Source organism: Solea senegalensis, unplaced genomic scaffold (genome assembly GCF_019176455.1).
Source record: "Solea senegalensis isolate Sse05_10M unplaced genomic scaffold, IFAPA_SoseM_1 scf7180000015071, whole genome shotgun sequence".
NCBI lineage: Eukaryota > Metazoa > Chordata > Actinopteri > Pleuronectiformes > Soleidae > Solea > Solea senegalensis.
Window position 1 is genome coordinate 139,261 of NW_025321214.1, and position 21,721 is coordinate 160,981.

The 21,721-nt window shown below is 43.1% G+C and overlaps 1 protein-coding gene across 1 annotated transcript in view; it reads left to right on the top strand.

Moving 5' to 3' along the window:
• LOC122761912 (nuclear receptor subfamily 6 group A member 1-A-like) overlaps window positions 1-21,721 on the top strand; it is a 78,642-nt gene that overhangs the window by 29,842 nt on the left and 27,079 nt on the right. The window contains exon 3 of the mRNA XM_044017095.1: window positions 16,079-16,102. Within this exon, the coding sequence (XP_043873030.1) occupies window positions 16,079-16,102 (24 nt within the window). The remainder of the gene's footprint in view (window positions 1-16,078; window positions 16,103-21,721) is intronic.

Here is a 21,721-nt window from a genome sequence, read left to right on the forward strand (position 1 = left end):
GAGAGTTCCTCAGAGACTTAACCCAACACCTTCTTCTTCCTCTTCTCCTCCAGCTGAGGAAAATCTCTGCTGAATTCATGTCTCCTTTCTGATTTCTAAGAGGCGTTAAACCTTCTTGGATTAAAGAAGGTAATCTGACAGGCAGAAGATTGTATTAGCTGGAGTGTTGGCAGAGCTTTTAATTTCTCCTCTCTTTCATTCCCCTCCCCTCTCAGCCTGCCTCTCCTGCTGACCTGTTAGATGGTATTATTGGGAGGATTTTTTTCTTTTCAAAGCAAAAACATCCACATCTTCTCTCCTATTCACTCACTCTCTCGCTCTGTCACATGCTCTCCATCCCACTCTCTCCATATCTCTCCTTAGCTCTCTCTCTTTTTCTGGCTCAGCAGTGACAGCATACTTGTGTGAACCCATGATTTATCATTTGCTAATCCGTGCTGATTATGGAGCTTTCCACATGGCCCTTATCTGTTGCTGAGCCTGCTTTTCACTCCGTAGCTGCCAATTATCTGTTGGGCCGGCTGCACACAGACCTGTGTCTGTCGGCCAGCTGCACAACCAAGAGCTAGTCCTCTGCCTGTCTGTGGACATGTTTATCTGCGTCCAAGTACTTGAGGACACGTCAGATGAGAGATAAATTCAGCATTTCATATGCTAGATATTCCCATCATGCATCATCACCATGCAGAGGGCAGGCACATGATATGTCTGTCCAGTGTTGACACCGTTACAACCAGGTATCACAGCTGAACAATTCATCTTTATGTTTTTTGAAGTTGCAACAATGCAAACATTGCAGTTTGCAAAAAATCAGAGGCTACAGTTTTGTTCTGTTGTGATTATTTAACGTGTAAAAGCAGAGTTCTTATAATGAGCTCTGATAAAAAAGTGATTTTCCTTTGTGTTCGACTACTTTATGAAATATTTCAGTGGTGCCTTGTGATATTGTTTTATATCATATTATGCACGGTCACTTCCTGATGTTCCACACTCAGTGTCTGCAGAAGTTACCAAGAGCCGAGGCGAAAACATGACACTTCAATTTAAACATCTTTTTAGGCCATGTTGGAAGGCAATGTTAAACTTTTTCAATCGATGTTGGATGTTTTAATTGCTGACATTAAAAACTCCAAGTTTCTCATTAGTGTCTTCTTAGTGGAAGAAATTCTGTTCGATTTCATCTTAATATTGAAACTTCATCCAGATATTTGGGTGAACGCAGCATTTGTGATTTGTCATTCATCTTCACATTTGGCTAAAATGATAAAGCTCAGACGACGCACAACGTCACAAACACCCCACCGTGCATGTTCGTAAATTAGCATCAAGGTCAACATTCTGCTGCCACCCACATAGTTTCGGAGTGAGATCTGTGATGGCAGTGCCTCACAGGGACGTATCCAGGCTTCCTGTAGCCAGGCGGTGGGACGGGAGCGTCAAGGTTGGCCTATGATGGCACGAGTGAGGCGTCCCCTGCGGCGGGGAGGGGTATGCAGATCACGACCCGCTCAGCTGATGTGGCGTCCGTTTGTTAGCATAATGGGAAGTGACGTACACATCAGAACAATGTGGGTCAGAGCGGCAGACGAGCAGCCCCGCGGCCTGTATCTGCTCCGCCTGTCTAATCTGCTGAGGCCCGACCAGATGAGACGCTCTAATCGACCCCGATATTCACTGAACACACGTTAACGTCGCTCTCTCCGGCTCTGGAACGCAAACACTCACATGGAACGCTCAGAGACGTGTAAATGTAGTGTCGAACACTCTGCTGCTGTTTGAGTCGACCGTGGCTAAAGGTCCCATTTCTCATTTCTACTTGTACTAATGAGAATGCCAAATTCTCCCCTTATTGTCTGGTAAATTCAGATTTTCCACTGCCATTTATCTCCTCGTCTGTGCTGCTGTTTTTTGATGCCGGTGTATTTTTAGTATTTTTCCACGCCTTTCTGGGTTTGAAATATTTATTCAGACGCCTAAATATACTTGCTGTGGTCAGCGGTTGATTTCCCTGCTGCTTTTTGAGTTTTAGATCGATCAGAGTGCAATGACATGGTCAGGGTCTGGAGTTTGGCGGGAGGAAGAGGAAGGGAAAGGTTGTGGGGGGGGCAACAAAAACAAAGGAGGCTTAGCACCTGTGTGTGGACTGAACAACTTCATCTGAGCCTTGAAGTGACATTTTCTGCTAAAACAGGTTTTTTTTTACGGCTGGGGAAAGAAAGACGCCCGGAGGAGTTCAGCTTGTGCGAATCTGCCTCCCGTCTCATCAAAGGCAGTCATTTCCTGTTCATTTTGGGCCCCCATCCCCCAACCCGGCGCTCTTGTCTGCTAATCCCACCCCTGCAAACTGCCCCCACTTACCCCTCCTGTCCTCCCCCCTCCCTCGCTGGTGTCCTGCTTGCTCTACACGCCAGGGCCTGGGACTGGGAAGCTTGTCCGCTTTGTGTCAGCAGCAGGCTCGCGGCTGAGCGCTAACAAATCCTCATTGTCCCGCACGGGAGTGGTGACAGGGGAGGGTGTGTGGGGCATCACTGTCTGATTTCTATTCAAATCCAGGTACACACACACACACACACACACACACACATCTCCAAGCCTGGGACCAAAGTCCATCCACAGCTCAACTCAGGTCTGGACTGGATTGGCTGGGTTGAGGTTTTCAGAAACCACCTTCTGACACAAAATGCTAAAGTCTCATCACTTTGTCAACAAAGGACTTTTCCCTGATTCTCTGTTAACTGGGGTTATGTGGAGTGTGGTTGTTGTGGTTGTTGTGGTTGTTGTGGTTGTTGTTGTTGTTGTTGTTGACGATGATGATGATGAGGCTGAGATGTGTATCTGTGTAACAAGACTCTACATGTGCAGGCATTCACAGAACGACTCTGCTGTCAGTCCTGCAGCCTCACACATTATAAGTGAATATTGACGACACACGATTACAAAGTTGATGTTAGTGATACAAACCCGTGTGTGTTATTGTTGCCATTGTTTGTGAGTGTTGTTGTACAACAGTAGCAGCCATCTGTGATGAGGAGTGATGTTTTTCTCCCTCACACACTCTGCTGTGGATTAAGAGCTCCGGACAAAAGCAGACAAAGCAGGCAAATAAATATAGGGACAGCCAGAATATCCTGCACCCCACACACACACACACACACACACACACAAGCAAGCTCATGGGGAAACGACAACAGAAAGACAGAAAGGGGAATAGAGAAAAACAATGTCAGTTCACTTCTTCCTCTTTTATTGTGGTCTATATTTAACCAACATTTACACTTCTTAAGGTGCATTTGCTTTCCTTTAGTTTAGTTAGTTTAGTCGAGTATCCCTTTTTTTTTTCTTACTCAGTTTATTTTCAGATTTCCAGCAAATGTATTTTTAGCTCATTCAAAAGTGGCTCAACTCTCTGTTTGAAGCAGGTTTCTCACAGAGGGCGAAGTGCAAGGTGAGCACTGTTAGAGGTGCTTATGAAGTCAAGCACGGTTACCCCCCCTCTCTAACTCCGACTGTGGGGAGCCCCCTTCCCTTCCCGTCCCCTCCCTTCATGGAGCAGAGCAGCAGCTGGCTGACCTGTCCCTCCATTCCTGCTGCTAATGGCTGACCTGCCCTGTCTGGACGGCCCCGCTGGCTTTTGTCTACTGTCTGGCTCAGTTCCTCCCAGTTAAACATCGCTACCGGCGACCGCAGCAGCAGCTTCCACTGAGCGAGCTTCAGGGAAGGAAAAAAAAAAAACATTCTCACACTCACTTGGCACACTTTGTCTGGCGCACACTCGCACATACATCCTTTTCAAAAGTCTCCCACACACAGAGCCTCTGTCTGGTCTCACACACACACACACACACACACACACACACAAAACTGCTTCTGTTCATTTTAAAAATGTGTACATTTTAAGTTTTTAAATTCAATTTTGCAGTTTAAATTAATAAGAACAAGTAGAAAAGTTCTGAGGAGTTGAAATACTTACCCAGGGCATGGTCACACGTTGGGCAGCATGAGTCTGTGGTGACTGAGGAGGCAGAAACCAAAAAAAAGAAAGAAAAAAAACCCGCTTCCATATTGGGAGATAAGCCTCGTGTAGACCGGGTGAAAAAGTTACTGCTGAAATGAGTCAAACGAGTTCCTGTCTCAGTGTTTCTCCCAGACACACTCACACACACTCACTCCCTCACTCCCTCACTCCCTCTCTCTCTCTCTCTCCCTCACACACACACACACACACACACACACACTCCTGACACAGTCTTTCAGTCAGATTTCTCTGCCTCGAGTGGGAAGACAGCCAGGAGTTTGCAAATACAAGAGTCTTACAAATGTCCCTCATCCCTCCCTCCCTCCCCCTCTCTCCTCTCTCTCCCTCTCTGTCTCTCTCTCTCTCTCCCTCTCTGCTCCCACATAGATAAACAAGCACATGCATTCCCACACACACACACACACACACACACATATACAAGTCAGGCAGAGACGCAGGTTATTGAACTGATCCACATTTTCCGGCATGCACTATATATGAGGCATTAGACTGACGGCAGCACACAGAGTCATGTGGGGAACCAGGGCTGCTTCTATTGGCTGCATGGCCGGGAGCGAGGGGTGGGGGTGGGGGTTGTTCTGGGGAGGCTGTGATTGGTTGGAGCTCAGACCATTGAAAGTGTAAAGCTTCTCTATTGAACGGCTGCAGCTGTGGGTGGAGTTTGGGTGACAAGACAACGTCCTGCGAGTTAAGTCCCTTGATTTGTTAAAATTGCAGTGCTGAGTGGAATGATGGAGTAAATATGGATGTCATGTTAACAGAAAGCCAACTCACAAATAGCAACACAAGTGTTAAAAAGTAGAGATTTTTTGTGACCTAAAGGGATAATTCAGGTGTTTCATGGTTGTATGACGCACTTTCTTTGTCATTTAAAAACGTTAACACGGCATCATTTTAAGAAACGTCTCCAAACACTGCAGTACATATGCCAGGCCAGTGTGTGGTGCTGTAACACTACCACAGAAATACCCCAAAAAACGGAGAAAAAGATGCTGAGCGTGCGCATCTTTAAATAAAGCTTCATTTGCATTACATTGATTACATTATATACGATGACAAAGACGGAATGAAGAAAGCCAAGACGAAGGAAATAAAATCAAAGTTATCATAAGGAGAACAGACCAAGCAATCTCCAAACACAAGAAGAGAAAAATGACGATGAAAAGTGATTTTTCATGGAACATGGATGTTCGTGGCTTCTAGTGGGAAACTATAAATCTACAGTAGTAGAGGTTGAATCTACTACAAGTTTGTAAACTGCATTTTTACGTTAGTGAGACACGATAGCTGCTGGTTTCCCGCTGCTTCTTTGTAGGGCTGTCACGATCATTTCGCAGCGGAAGACGACGCGGTCACACTCGGCGTGGCGTTACCTCGTGTTAAGGGTGATTCAGGCAGATTGAAGAGCAGTGTGTGTCTAACTGACTTCACACACTCAACCACAACTAGACTGACTAGACTAGACTAACTACTGATTAAATAAAAGGTAAATATTGTATTTAGCTACTCTATTAGTTTATTTATCGGGTGAAAGTGTCTTAACTGCGACAGCTTTACCTCTCTGTCACTATAAATGTTAGGGACGCACAAATACTCAGTTATTAGTTTGATTACATAAAGTCAGGAAATGTGACCATTTGTAGTTCCATTAAAAAGTTACAAAACTGAAAAATCTTTCATGACTCCAATGACTGCGTGACATGCGGTGCAACACCATGTCTGGAGTCTTTGTGAAGACATTGAAGCAGTAAACCCTGCATTACTTCCACTAGCTCCCATGCGCTGTTTAGAATGATGGAATATTCAGTGAATAGTTCTGTTTGTATGTTTTAAACATTCTTCACATGAATCAACAACTGTTGGTCTTTTTATCATAGAGCTGAGTTCAGTATAACGAGTTGGGTCGAGTTGTCGTCGCACGGCTGTAGAATCAATGAATTCAAATCATTTGTTCACTGAATCTTTTAGTAGTTGCTGCCTGATCAGAGCGACACAGTCATTGAATGGTTGTGATTTGGTGATTTCACGATCGCAGTCGCTTAATTCACTCGACTCCTAAATATTGAGATTTTAGAAAATGTCCAGATCTACATTTCGGCATTGTTTGACTGATTCAGCGACGACACTCTCAGTCACATTTTAGTGTCGGCTCAGCTCTCTTAGAACCAATAAAGAAAACCAGTGGAGCCGAGTCGAGTCGAGCGGCGCTAGAATGTATCGTGGAAAAGCGACGCGTGTCAGTACCAATACACACTTACTGACACAAACTGAATTATGCAAATTAAAAAGATCAATGAACAGTTAGAAATCAAAACGGGTCATCCATCAGAAACAGAGTTTACTGCTATAAAGAAAACGTCCTCACAAATCTAGTAAGCCAAAGTTACATGTGTGTGTGAGTGATGATGGCGTAGCGAGTCCTGGAGCATTGCCAAATGCTTTCATTCACACCTGATTAGATCACTGTGACCTGGATAACACGCAGCGCTGCACGCTCGCCAACATGCTGCCACACAGGCCTTTTTTTCTGGCCTCAACACAGATTTGCCCCCCAGTCAGATCTCGATGATATTAAAGCAGATCTCTGAGTTGATGTCAACACTGTGGAGGCGCTGCACCTTTCTGCTTCCATCGCCGTCATTCGCCTGGAACTCGTCTTCACGGGCTGTTAGTAGCATCACCCATGAAAGGAGTGTAGTATTTAACCAGAAATGAGTAAAATGTATTTTCTAAATATATTCATTATCTGTTCATTTGAATGATTATGAAACTAAAAATGATGAAAACATGAGTCGTGGTGTTGTTTGCTGGCCGTCGATGTAGTTTCTCAGCTCCATTGCTAATCATACATGAGATCCCAAGATGGCTGCCACTGTTGTGTTGTTTCACAGTAAATGTGTCAGTTTGATTTTTAACCGGAGTTTGTTTGTTTTTGCGCGTGACATCACTCCCAGTTCTGACTGTGGAGGTGTAGAAGTTGCATTTTCATGGATGAAAGTACTTTGTTGGTGACTCTACATTTAATTTGACTGTTATTATACTGTTTAAATGCAGTTTATACAATAACATACAAGCAAGTCAGAGTGTAGGGTTTTTTATGTGTTATGTCATCTAGTTACAGTAGCTCAGCATTTCCCACTGTTTCCACAGCTCATTTCTGTATGTGTATGTTGCACACAACAATAACACAAACGCTCACCTTTGATGTGAACCTGTGTCTTCTGTCATCACGTTATCATCACATTATTTCAGCCTCATCCAAATACTTGGTTTTCTAAGAGACGACTCTCTGCATTCAGAGTGTTTGAGCTTCATCTTCTTACACATTAACACCTGAACACGTGGAGATGCACCATTCAGGTGCACAAGGTCATGTGCATGCGGGTGTAAACAGGAAAGTGTGCAGTTGTTTGCTTACATTTAAAAAGAACTAATGAGCAACAACAACGCTCGTTGATGAGAAAGATGATGAGGTGTAAATTGAACTGGAGATATGTGTTAACGAAGCTGCTTGTTCACAGCTGTTACTCGAGTTGTGACACAACATCCGGACACAAATGCAGACTCAGTGTTTTTAAACTGCTTTGTTCAATGGGCTTAGTTTTAAAAACGGAGGTTTTTCTCCACTTTTTAAAAACAATCCTGTTCCCACAAAAACATACTGTTAGGTGCCGAGTCAACAGGTGTAAGCTGTAACTGTAAAGCCTTGTTGGCCAATCACAAAACAGATGCTTTTTCTGGTCTGTAAACAGCAAAGGTGCACTGCAGGAAAACATGACACTGGAATACAACAGAACACATGAAAACACTGACGTTCTCTGACTCTTCCATGATGTCTTCTTCCAGGAAGTGTAACAAATCAAAGAAATGGCCGGTGAGAACCAACCAGGAAGTAAATAAAAGATAGTTGCGTCATTGTCTCCAAAAGTCACATTTTTGTCCTTTCAGACACGTGGACAAACAGCTCTGGAGTTTCAGTTTGGAACAGGGTCGATTATATGAAACATTTAGCACCATATTTGTGTGGAGGTTGCTTTTTAAAGTAAAAAGTGATTCATGTGGACATCGCCTATGAAGGTTGTGTGGTGTGGGCTCTTAAGAGGCAGTAGGTGATGTGTAGCGGACAGAAATGCACACACACACACACACATACACACACACACACAGAAAGCCCCTTGGTGTAACCACCTACTATGAAAAGGTTTAGGTATAAGACGTGTCACAGTCCAGCTGTGCTCTCGCCGCGCCGTGCCACGCCGCGCCACACCACGCCACACCTCACTCGTTTATTTGCTCCATAAAACAAAGAAATCATTTTGGTTTGTGGACAAAAGAAGACATTTGACAACATCACCGCTGATCAACATTTTTACCGTTTTCTGACATTTCATGGACACAAACAAGTGACGAGTGTTGTTTTCAGTGTAACTGAATCATTTCCTTAAAAATATTTGTTCAGTGTTTCCTCCATGACCCGAGCTCAGACTAAAACACAGCGGCAGGGTTTGATTCCTCATCAGTGCTGTTGCTAAAAACACCAGAAACATTTCCCTGGTAATTGTTGGAGATGAACCCACGTTTTCTTCTTTACCGATCTACAGTTGGGCATTGTTCGGCTTGATTTCTTGAGACGTCTATTCCTGTGACGGCACTATGACCAACCAGGTAACCACGTAACTTAAACGTGCCGAGTGTAGTGGAGTGGAGCCAGTGGAAACATGCCGTTTGTGCTAAACTAAGGGGCCGTCCACATGAAAATGATTCTAGGTGAATTCTCCACTTTTGGTGTATTTCTGTAGCAGCACCACGTACAGGCCTGGCTTTTGTACCACAATATTCAGAGTCATTTTTGGTGGTTCAGTGTGGATGAAGTGATGCCATGTTTACGGAAAACCTTTTCAAAATGACAAAAAGTTTTGTTCCATTTCCGTGTGGACAGTAAGCAAAACACGTCGTGAACCTTTAGTGGACACTTGGAGATAAAGGAGATATAGATCGTCTTATCTGATTCTACTAGAAAGCAAAATTGTTTTCCAGAATGTTCCTTAAAGGAATTAAAGTTATAGTTTGCACATGAAAGCCTCAATTTCACAGTTTTTTTTTTCATGGATTGAGCTGAAATTGCATCTCCTTCTTCCTCACTGTGTCTTCTCATGAGCACGTTTGTGTCGAAAACATCTCGCTAAGGGATCAGCTCATTATCCTGAGGGCATTTTCACTCTTTGTTGTGCTAATGTGTTCTCTGTGATAGCATCTCCATCCATAACCTCCTTCATGTGTACAGATAACCTGTAGAGGGGGGTGGAGCGGTGTATGTAGGTCGCAGTGAGTTGGGAACAGCAGGGGTCGGGGTATTTGTAGCAGTGTGTCCCGCAGCTGAGCCGACGACGACAAAGCTGTCCTCAGCCTGCCCTCCACTACACTCAACATGGCTTTACCTGCAGGGGCTTCCTGCTGCCTTTGTGACTGTGGCAGAGGAGGCGTGTTGTGCTCTTTTGGGACATCAGCGTTGCAGCTGTAGTTAAAGTAGCCACAGCTCCCTGTGAAGAGTTTGCTGCTCGTCAATGTGCACTGGTCCGACCCAACGCACTCAACCAGGTTTTTGTGCCTATAGCAGTTCTGAGAGCGTCGTGCTTGATCCATGGGACACGTGGAAACTAGGTCACTGTGTTGTGCTGTCAGTGGCGTCTCTCTGCGCGTGTGTGTGTGTGATAAAACTGTAAAATAGGGCTTTTACATAAGCATGGGATGGGCTCAACAGATATGCAGGATTGCTGTTGCAGAGATTCTCTCAAACTGCAGAACAACCAGACCCCCCACCCCCACGTCAGCAGGGCCACTGTGGGAGAGAAATGGAAGATAGAAGGGGGTGAGGGAGAGAGATGAAATTCTCATCCTTGGTTCAGATCCCTAAGAACGCTCGAGAAGGCAGGATCTTATTATCACAGCAAATTTGCAATGTGCAGAGTGGAGGAGATTAGATGCGTCTTGCCTTTGAAGTGTATTTTTCCGACCATTGTGCGATGGCAAATTCCATCAAGTGTTAGAGCGAGCCACGATAAGAGGCACGGGTTATGAATGCTGCGGCATTAAAAGCCATCATTTGAGCTATAAGATGAAACACTCACAAACTGCTGCTAAATGAAAAATATTCTCCACTCATTTACAAACTGTCATTCACGACAACACAGTCACTGAAATATAAAGGTGCATAAATATATTCAAATATGTGGAATATGGATTATACTTAATGTAAATGTGGTTATGTGGACCTTTGAATGATGATTGTTCAGGGCTTTTTGTATTTGTTCTACCAATCAGCAGCATTTATTGCAACTCTGGATCAGCTGTTTTCTCATATATATACATATATATATGTACATATGTATATGTATGTATGTATGTATGTATGTATATATACATATACATATACATACACATACATAATAAAGACATGTGATATACAGTGCTGGTTTGCATTGTTCAGAAACCAGAGTTAAAAACATGAGGCGGTCTCAGATTCCCGGGTCGGACATGAAGCTGCTGCTGGACTTTGATCAGGCCGTCCTCCTTGTGTTTTCTTCAGCTTTTTGACCTTCACTTTGAGTGCTGTGGCTTCCCGGGGGTTCGGTGTCAGCCTGAGGTTGATGGCTGAATGTCAGGGTGAATGTGAGTGGCTGTGAAGTAGCCCCAATCTTTCCCAGTCCCCCCTTTTTTGATGGTCATCCGGGGTTTGGAGAGCTGCAGGGGTCGGAGTGTACTTCCCCGGGGACTAGACTAAAGAGTGACGTCCCCGTCCTGGGGCCTCAGCTCCTGTTGCAGCTTTAGACCAAACATAAACATCACAGAGCTGCTGGAAGTGTCTCAACATGTCTGGACCCGTACTGTGTCTGCAGCTGGTCCACGCCGTCTTATTCCTCTTGTAAGAAGTTGCTCTCACGCTTACTTCCTTAATGCTGTGTCATATATTTGGAAAATGATCATAATTCAGATTTGAACCTGTGAACAAACATATTCTTAACATGTCCTGTCAGCCTTTTGTGAGGTGGCAGAAGTCTTCATTGACTGCCACGTTGACAGTTGCTATGGTTACATGTGCAAACTTTCTTCATTCTGAAAAGATTTGTTCTGAATGAATTTATAATTCTATCGTTTACATGGACACACATTTAAATGACCTGATTGTGGTGTGACAGTGACAGTGTTGTCTTATCTCTGGAAGAAGAAGCTTCACTTCTGCTTCAGTAGTAAACAAACACTGCACGTGTGTGTTCGTCCACTCACTGTCCACATTGAACGCAACACAACAGAAACAATGGACGACATGCAGCAGCTCGTTCTTTCCTGCTCGGTTTGTCGAGCTCGTCTCGACTTTCATGGGATATTAACACCCAGTCAGCTGACTGTCGTGGGTGAAACCCGGTCTAGATTCACCCTGACCATTTTACTCTGGTACCCCAAGGGAAGGGTACTAAACGATGGAACAGTTGGGCCTAGTTACTTTATCACTATTCCTAATGGAGTTGTGGTGTATGAACATCTGCCACGACTGGCTGAGCTTGGAGAGAGGAGAGAAGCTGGTAGTGACAGAGAAGAGGGCGTAAAGGAAAGAGATAGAGACTGGGAATAGTTGGGTAACAGGTGTATTTCAGAATGATAGAATTAATAACAATAATCGTCTTCATCATCTCATCCACGGTTTAACACACTGCTCGCCCCAACGCCACCTGGGATTGGTTCAGAAAAGCACACGTCATAGATGAAGGATGGATGAGGATAGTGATAATAATAAAGCTGTGCTGTTAAATCCAGATCCTGAATCAGGGATACAAAGTCCCTTTTTAGTTGGACTAACACAATCATTTGATTTAAAGGAGACATATTATACCCTATTTCCCCCATTAAAATAGTTCCCTGGTGTCCTAATGAACATGTCAGTGACATGTTTTGGTCAAAATACCATAAGGATGAAGAATCATAGTAGTTCAATAACCCTGCCAAAACCGCCCCTTTCAGAACGCTTGGCTTTCGTGCATGGTCCCTTTATATGCAAATGAGACACAGGCAAACACACACCCACTTCTTCCAGGGGGTTTCTGATTTGTCCTCTTTACAGTGCTCACTCGCTCAGCTCCTGTTCCCTCTGCTCCTTTCCTCTCCCCCTCCCTCCACTAGTTCTCTGACAATATCAACATGGCAGCGTGCGTCACAGGAAGAGACGTCCTACATATGGATGGAGCCGAACACTGTCCAACTGTAAATCAGTTAAAAACACTTAGGGACAGCACCACTGATCCACCGCCGATCGCTGCATAAACTGCTGCTGTATGTGACTGTATCAGACTGAGTCTGTGCTCCGGTCATGGAGGACGTACTGAACAAATATGTTTAATTAGGACGTGTCAGAATGGTCAGTTATGACCTCTATGTGACCTTTTCTTAACAACGTGTGTGTTTGTACGTCGCTGACTAAATACGGCGACCGCTGGCCGCAGTCTGATGCGAAGTGGTACGAACACACGAACACACGTTTGCTGACTTTATCATCGGCACATTAGCTTCATATATAAAATCCTCTGTAAAACACTGTGCTCCACTGTGCAGCCACCAACAGCACACTTGTCCCTCCGCGTTGACATAATACCGCTCTTCCTCCCTCGCCTGCACTCTTGCAGAGACAGGGTGGAGCTAAGGTGGAGCTCTCCAGGTAAACTTACTGGTGGGCGGTAACATTCGCGGTGAAATGCGCATGCTGTCGTCATAAGTGCAGGGAATTCAACATTGAGTGTTTTATTTGCCTATACTTACATTAAGGGGACCACGAAAACATGACTGAGTATTCTTTTTCCACACTTTGGCGACTGGTAGGGCCTCCAGAGTCCCAAATATAAGTATTGAAATGGTTAAAACGTTGATTTTGCATAATATGTCGCCTTTAACATGGTGTAAGTGCCCTGACTGAGGATGGAGGTTCCAGGTCTGAATGGAGTCTTTGTTGCTGGAAGTGCAGACTCAGAGTGAAGCAGAAGGTCAGGGTAAGGGTTAGGGTTACCGGACTTTCTCTGATGTCCCCCACATACTGCTGCTGAACCACTGAGTTAAGATAAGATAAGATGGTCCTTTATTTGTCCCACAGTGGGGACTTTTGCATTGTTACAGCAGCACAGAGTTGGTTTTTGGGTGAGATCTTCCCACAGAGCTTGGTTGAAATATTTTTAGACTACACACTGCCTAAGTGGGGATCTGCTCCTGAACTCCCCCACTCTCCCTCCTCCTGCTCCCCACCCCCTTCAAGGGCAGCTCACATCTCAAAGGATGTTCAATGTTTCCTTGTGGTGAAAATTCAGTGCCTCTCCATGAAAGGCCTCATGAAATGTGTTGACAGCCGATAGCTAATTAATAGCTCCCAGGTTATTTGTGTGTTGATATGTTCTCATATTAAGCCTCAGTGCTTCCTTGGTGAAGTGAAGCTATAGCAGTTCTGTACACACACATTTATAAAGCAGAGAAACACACACAGAATAATTCATTTGATGCTTTGATAAGCGAGAATGGACGCAGTAAGGTATAATTCATATGCCCCAGATCACCCACAGAGTGTCCCACCGTCTCCCCCCTTAGTACCACTCTCCTTTCAAGACTCACTTGTCTGGATGAAGAAGGGGCCTATTTATTATTTAAATCCCTCCATAATTCATCCATTGCCCACAAATACGCCCTCCACCGCTCACTCCTCGTCGAGCGCAAATTAGCATGAACCCGTATCTGTGTGTCTGAAAACAGAGCAGAAAGTAAGCGGGAGACAGTTCGCTGCTTACTCCTGCAGCGAGCTCGCCGTGATGTGATGCCGTGTGACATATTGAGTCTAATTTGTAGCCTAGAGAAGCAAACAGCTGTGGCCTAGTTTGGGTGATGTCACTATTTTGTGCCTTGTAAGGCTGCCTTGCTCTTGGCACTTGGTGTGTGAGGACGTCAGGAGCATTTCACCGTGCTGCTGATGAGGAGGAGGGCAGCAGTGAAGTAGACTTTAGATTAATCTGTCATACGAGGCTGTTCTGGGCATTTTCTAAGACATCTATTAATTGGTGTTAAATATTCACACGTCCCGTTGTTACATCTGATGTGACTTCAGTTTTATAAATAATGAACATGAATTATTGTTGTACCAACAACACTACTGCACTGGCTGTATCATTAATTATGTTTACTGTTTAAATAATTCCTTAGGGTCGTTCTGCCCCTTGTGCACTCGGACCCTGATCAGGGATATTGGACTTTTTGCCAGTATGTGAAATGCTTGGATTCGATAACGATATCGATTTACTTATGTCTCTGTGGCCAGTTGCAGAGCTCATTTCTTCTCGTCTGTAATGAAATTAACATAATAATGTGCCTACTCGTATAAAGATATACATTTTCTGTTTTGTGCAACATAGAAGAACCATAAAAATAAGAATATTTGGATAGGGCGCAAGCATAGGAGACAAGGAGGTAGCAGCCTATTCTGCCTATTGTTTATTATTATAATAATAATAATAATAATAATAATATTGTGCATCCTTAGATAAAATGATTTTCTCACTTACCGTAGTACTATTCAGTCATGATGTCATAGAAATAGATTACTTTATCAAATAAATGCTGCAAACATAGTGACATAAAGTAAACATTGTTTCTGGAAATATACCTTGTTATGATTCTTTTTAAAATGTTATTTAGTTCGTAAGTGAGTTAGTTTTGCTGCATCTGAAATCTACTTCAAGTATTCAAGAGAAAACAAAACCGTCTCTTCAATATACTCAGACATACTGTATATTAGACATACTGTAGTTCCATGAAATGCCTTTTAAAGGGACAGTTGAGGGTTTTTGAAACGTGGCTGGATGAGGACTTCTTCATAAGACACAAACACTTGCTTTCATTGAAAACATAACACCAGTAGAGACGAGGGAAAAACTTGAGTACAGAGATCACAATTATATAGAGAACAGTATCATCACAATCTGATCACCACTGTTGAACTCAAACACGGAATCACAGCAGCTGCTGGGGCAGCGTGAGTGGTTTACAAACCTCAGTCTCCAGTTGAAAACGATGCTGAATAGGGAAACAATAATAATAGTGAAATCATTTTGCAGACTCAGGTAGGGGTAGATTTTAAAAACAGAGCCTTTTATTAAGAGGCTAAAATCTGCTTCTCAGCTGAGAGGACGATCACATCACCGTCAGCCTACCACACAAACCTTTAACTATAGTTAACTATTTAACTATTGACACAATCCTAAACCTACTGTATATGAGATTTTCTTTCAAGGTCATTAAAAGGAACTTCTATAAGGACGTTGATTACAATGTAACGTAGACAAGGATTATCATCAGTGTAACATCCTGGAAGGTTATAATTTCCTGATTTATGATCATATATACCTTTCTCTGGTGCTTGCCTGATGGAAATGATTTATTCTTTAGCAGCAGCCTGTCTGGCACAGTTCTGACAGAGCAAGTGTACGTTGTTACTGCGTTTAAAGTCTTATGTCATGGAACATTTTCACTGATATTCTCCATCTACCGTTTTAATGCCTGAAAACATTGTTGATGTTATATTATTCTGGTTCCATGGAACTGGGACAACACATGCATTTGGTAACTACTTTTAATTGCACATAATATTTCTCATATTTCATCTTGAATGTTTAAAAATATATTTAAATTCAATGATGGACTACACACAAGAGTGCCACTGATAATATCTTGTGATACAGATCTTTATGTTCTGTGCTTGATGGTTATTGTGGAAATGTATGACTGAATTCCAGAACACTGTGATACTTGAACCATCATCATGCTCTTGGTTCCTGTCTGCATACCTGCACCTTCCTGCAGTTGCAGGCTTCAACATGTCGGACCCAGTGCCCCGACACAGCACGTAGACACAACATCACCAGTGAAAAGGCTCCAACTTCAGTGCTCAAATCAAGCCTGACATTCCACCTCTATTGATTGTGTGTATTGATAATGGTTTTGTTTTTTTTATTTTTACAGATGCAATCAATGAAAGTAATCTAGGTAAGTGGAATACTCTTGAGTTTTGATGTTCTGTATTTGTGCCGCTACTGTTGTTATTGCTGGGTCACTGACACTGGGTTACTTACTTGCTTTAATTCTGTTTTCTTTCATAATTGAGTGAATTATTGTTATTATTTATTCAAAGTTAAGATGTTCATGTCTGGAAGGGCTGCATGTGAGAACTCAAATGTCCACAGAAGTCACCCCAGACATTCCAGCGCACTTTCTCCTGTCACCTCTCAAGACAATAGTCAATGAATAACACACACAGAGAGAGAAAACACAGCAGAAATAATAACAGATTTCCTGCCTCCTGCTGCATGCTCATATGTATACATACATGTGTGTATATAATCAAAGAAAGTCCCATTTGTAGTCAGAATACTTATGTGAGCTTTAACTATTCTGTCATTGTAAAGCTCACATTCACAAGCACAAGTTAGAAAAGTACTGCATGTGAATAATCCAGAATAATCTCACAAAAACGGCAGGTGTTTAAAAGCAGAACTGGAAAGACAATAATATCCAGCGCCGCTCAGCTCAGTACTAAGACAGATAGTTATGTGTCCGTACTGATTACACTGTCTGATTAACATAGTTACACAGACGGTAGGCAACAACATGGAGGTTTGCCACATTCCAGCAGAGACAATCATCATTCTCTCTGTGTTGAAGTGTAAGATGAGTGGGGTTTCCTGCATTAGGACATTAAACATGCTGTATGAGGTATGTGGTGAAACTCCATTGATGGTCATATTCTAGTGTATGTTATGGATCTGTAGCAACAAATACATTCATCGATTACGTCGTGAAACGTCAACATCGTAATCAATCATTTCAACAAGCGCTCTGAGCTTTCAGCTTCTTAAATGTGAATATTGTATATCATTTTTACGGCTAAATTAATTGTCAACTATTTTGCAAATCAAGCAAGTGGTATGAGTGTTTTTTTTTCCTCTCAATTAAAACAAGCCCTTTGAGTTTTCAGCTGCAGTTTCTTCAGTTTTGTTGCTCCATGTAACAAATAAGTGTTTCAAATGTATTCACTTTTATGGCGCTGTAGTAACACCTAACCAATGAATCAATTTCTAAATTAATCATCAACTATTTTGATAATCAATTAATTGGTTTGAGTTCTTATCACTCCAGTTTCTTTCCTCCATGTAACAAAAAAATATATATATATAATAGATCAATTATTGGCTCTATAAAAATTAACTAAACATTGAATTACTAAACAAATCATAAACGATTGTGATAATCGATGTGTTTTTTAATAATTATTACAAGCTCTATCTTTTCTGAGGTTTTATGTTCCATATAACAAATCATTAAAACTGATTGATTGTAGTTTGCAGACAAAACAAGACATTTAGGAACATCATCATTTCAAAGATCAACATTTTCTGACTTAATCGTTACTTAAAGGGTTATCGTTACCTAAACCATGGTAAAGACTGGGTGAAGGGACAATATCGGTGTAAGGCAGTGAAGGTCAAGAGTAAAAAGAATGATTGACATGATAAATTGTAGAATACTGCTCCGTCAGAGGGGATCAGCCTTCACTCTATATTTAACTAGTCTTATATTTTGATTTCCTGGCTCCAGTGAGAGTGATTGTTCACCCTTAGTTTACCCTCTGGGCTTCTAAAAATGAAAAACCTCCAGTTTAATCTGTGGTGACAGTAAGCCTTAGTTGCAGCTCATTTTTTTCACATGTGAAATGTCTCTGCACAGACAGATATCTGAAGTTAGTCCAGTTTACGTAGATGCTGGCAAGTAAGTACAGCAGCATGCTTTTTTAAATGTTTCTTGTAAAATCCCTCATCACGTCACGACCTTGGACAGCCTCCCTGAAGGTTGCGCAGAGATGAGGCCTTTACCTCTTTGTCTGCACACCAAAGTCGGTGCTGCTGGCCTGTGCTAGTGTCTCTGCCTCTCTGATTAGAGGTCTCCTCAGCATGTAATGACAGAATTGTGTTCCTGTCAGTTCCTGCTGCTCACAGTGGGCTAATAGTCATGTTAGCCCACTCAGCATGTCATTAGCGCTCTACCCATAGCCCAATGAGGGGCAGGTCTATGATTTTAAGGCCAAATCACAGGGCAGGCAGGCAGGAGATCACAGTAACACCGGTGTTTCCACCCACCCTTCCTGGCCACTCGTAATATCCACAGGCATACACATATTGATTTAACACTGAGGAGTTTCTGTGACACAGGCAGCAGAGGGCGGTGATCTGATGTGTCCTTGAGATCAAAATCACAAGTTGAAACACACTCCTCATTCCTGACAGTGATGGGATGATTCATGGTTACCACTCAGATGATTAGCAGGCTTGCGTAGTATCTATCAGAGCTTGGGCTAATCTGCTTTGATTATTAGCCTCTTAGCCTTCCCTCCATGCTGGGCTCGCCGACGTCACATTAATGAGAAATTACACTGAGCCCATATTCATATTAATCTATCGGTGCCTACTTGTCAAAACTGGTAATTGTGTTTCCATATTGCAGCTTACTTCCTTAAGAATGCATTTGCAGTTTTCCTTTAGCTGCACACATGCAGTCATTCTCCAGATGACTGTGTGATGGAATAGTAATCAATTATTACACTGTACTCACTTCCAATCCTCTCAAACCTCAGCTCAACAACTCTCTCACGTTTATTTGAACAGGCTAAAAGCTCTGTCGTCAAAAGTGAATTTATTAAAGGGACAGTTTAGGTTTAGGAGGCACTGGCACACAGTCATCCCTGAATGGCCTTTGCACCTGCGTTCACACCGCGCAAATCAGATTTTAGCCACTTAACAAAAGGGTCATTAAACTATATTCCCACTTAAATCTATATGTCTTTGTCTCATTGTTATACAGCTGTTATGTCAGAAACCTGAAATCTGTGTCACTCAGGAGTTGTTTATCCACTGGTGCCTCTATTAGTGAGTTCAAATGTGTTGTTCTGTCTGTGACTCCGGCATTTGAGGCAGCACTAGACCAGCTCCTGTGTCACTGTGATCTAAAAATGCTGATTTTTGGTCCAGAAAAGCACCAAAATTCCTTGGGTCTCTGCTGGCAGCCATGATTTACTAAGACCATGTCTGCTTCTTGTACTCAGGCTGTTTAGGCGCATAAGCACTTTAAGCACTTTGATCTTTCTGTTCCAAACTACAAAACCCCCAAATCTATAAGATAAAATGTACAGATGATCAGTGCAGACACAGCGACAACAGCCATAATAATCTCACCCCCAACCGTGTTAGATTGGTTACAGGTGCTCAGTTTTCCAGCCTGAGGGATGCTGGCCTGGCCTGGTCTGGTCTGGCTTTGCCTGGCCTGGCCTGGTCTGGCTCTACCAGCAGGTCGTATGCCACACACACCATTACATGTGACGGACAGCTGTTTGTGATTTCACTGCATCACAGGTTGATGCTGAAAGTACAACAGACTCGGAGTGAAGTGAAATCCTTTCAGAGTGGAGTACATGAAGTACAGACAGCAGCAGCTGTTACATGCATGCATGTCACATTTCAATCATTTTACCATCATTTTTATTTCTCTGCACACACACACAAAAAAAACTTCTCCACATTTTACAGCTTATTGGTCATGGAGGGTTTTTAATTTCAGCCACAACTCGCCGTCATGGGAAATAATCCAAACCTGATATATTTAACAAAATACCGGGCCTGTGCCTCCATAAGCCAGATAAGAAGTGCATCCTTTTTTTGATCCACATCTTAGCAAAGCTGTGGGTCGATCCTTGAGTCGGGGGGATGAGCTCATAATTATGAGTGAGCGTGACCGTGTTATACAACACATACGCATCTTCTCTCCGTGCCATGACCTTCTCTGCCCAGATTTGCGTCCGCCAAGCTTTGCCCTTTTGGTGGGGCATGTTGTGTAAGTAAAGGGGCACAACGTGAATAACATTGGTATTTGCGCAGCAGCCTGTGCTGAGTGGAGAGAGCTAACTGGAGCAGGAGAATGGTGCTGTTCGGCGAGGCTCACGGCTGTTATTCCTACAGGCCATGAGCGTGAAAGGAGCTAATGCCATCTGACAGTTCTGGAGCAAGAAGAGGAGAGAGAAGGGGGGTGTTAAGAGATGGAGTGGGGTGGGGTGGGAGAGTATGCTGTGGTGTTGGAGGATAGAGAAATAGGGGATGAACTAGATATGGACAAAGAAGGGATGAGGACTATGTGAGGGGAAGATTCTGTAGAGACCTCTTTTGTTACCTAGTGGAGAAAATGGCCTCTGAGAGTCATCACTTTTTATTATCTGACATATTAAAAGTCAGGATATTCCTATAGTTTTACTCTTATATGTGTTTGACCAAGCAGCTCTCAGATTGCAAGCACATCCAGACTAGGGCTAGGAAATATGGGAAATCTTTTTATTGCACTTTTTTGTCATTCTGGAGTATGAGTGCTCAACTCTGGGGAGTTCTTGCGGGGGGCAAGTGCCATCCACGGGTGGGCAGCGCCAACTGAGGCACCGCCTCATGCTGCACGGGGAGAGCCGGGAACTCTGGGTAGCACCGGAGAAGAGGGAAACTATTACAAGGGAACACAAAAAGTATTGTGAGCATTGCTTGATGTATGTAGATTAGGTCTATGCACAACAAACACCCTGTGTCTCTTTGCTATTGACGTGAGATTCCATGCAGAACAATGAGCGAGTAAAACAAGAGCAAGCTAATTACGTGATGCCTAAGAAATGCAAATTTCAAGATCTCTGGCTCACCATAGTAAATGTACTCATTTTCCCAAGATTCCAAGGACAAACACTTTTTGACCCTTGAAGTTGAGGGAATTGGTCCTGGAAAGTCCTTGAATTTTATGTCAACCAAGGTGCGGGAACCCTGATTAAAACGGATTGCAAAGGACTCACTGACAGTCATCGCTTTTTATTGTGTGCTGTATTAAAAGACAAAATATTCCAGCAGTTTTATGAAAACATGTGGTCCAGACCAGTGTGTGTGGGACTCAGTCTCAGCTGTCGAATAGAAAACACACACTCATGCACACTCACACACTTTGATCAAATAGCAGGGAGACATTGAGGGAGCATGAGCTGGACACTGTTGTAAAAACATTTCCACTTCTTGTCTCTGAATGGTAAAATAGGTTTTACTGACAGAGAGAGACAAAAGATGGGAAAAAAAGAAGTCATGTCAGGGAAAGAGATAGACGGCAGGCAGACAGACAGACAGAGAGAGTGGGATTCCACTGTAATTTGACAGGCTCCAGTCCCACTTGGGCTTCAGCGGCAGCTCTTTTGAAGGAGGCGTATTGCAGACGCCCTGCTGCCAGCCTAACCTGTCATTATCGACACAGCACAGACGCACAGAGATGCTGCCGCTGTGACTTCTTTTCTCATTCTCCTTTAAAAAGCTTGTTGAGGGTAAAATCCAATTGTAACGTCATGTTTAGGCTCGAGGCATAAATTTCCTCTCACTGTATCAGATCAGAACAAGTGCATTATACAAATGCTGCATTCCCTACAAGTGTATTTTACTGTATTATATAATATGTACCTGTATTTCTATTGAATGTACACATATAGCTTTCCTTTGGGGCCCAAATGACAGTTTGAGCCAAAATGGCCGCCTTCCTGTTGGGTTTAAA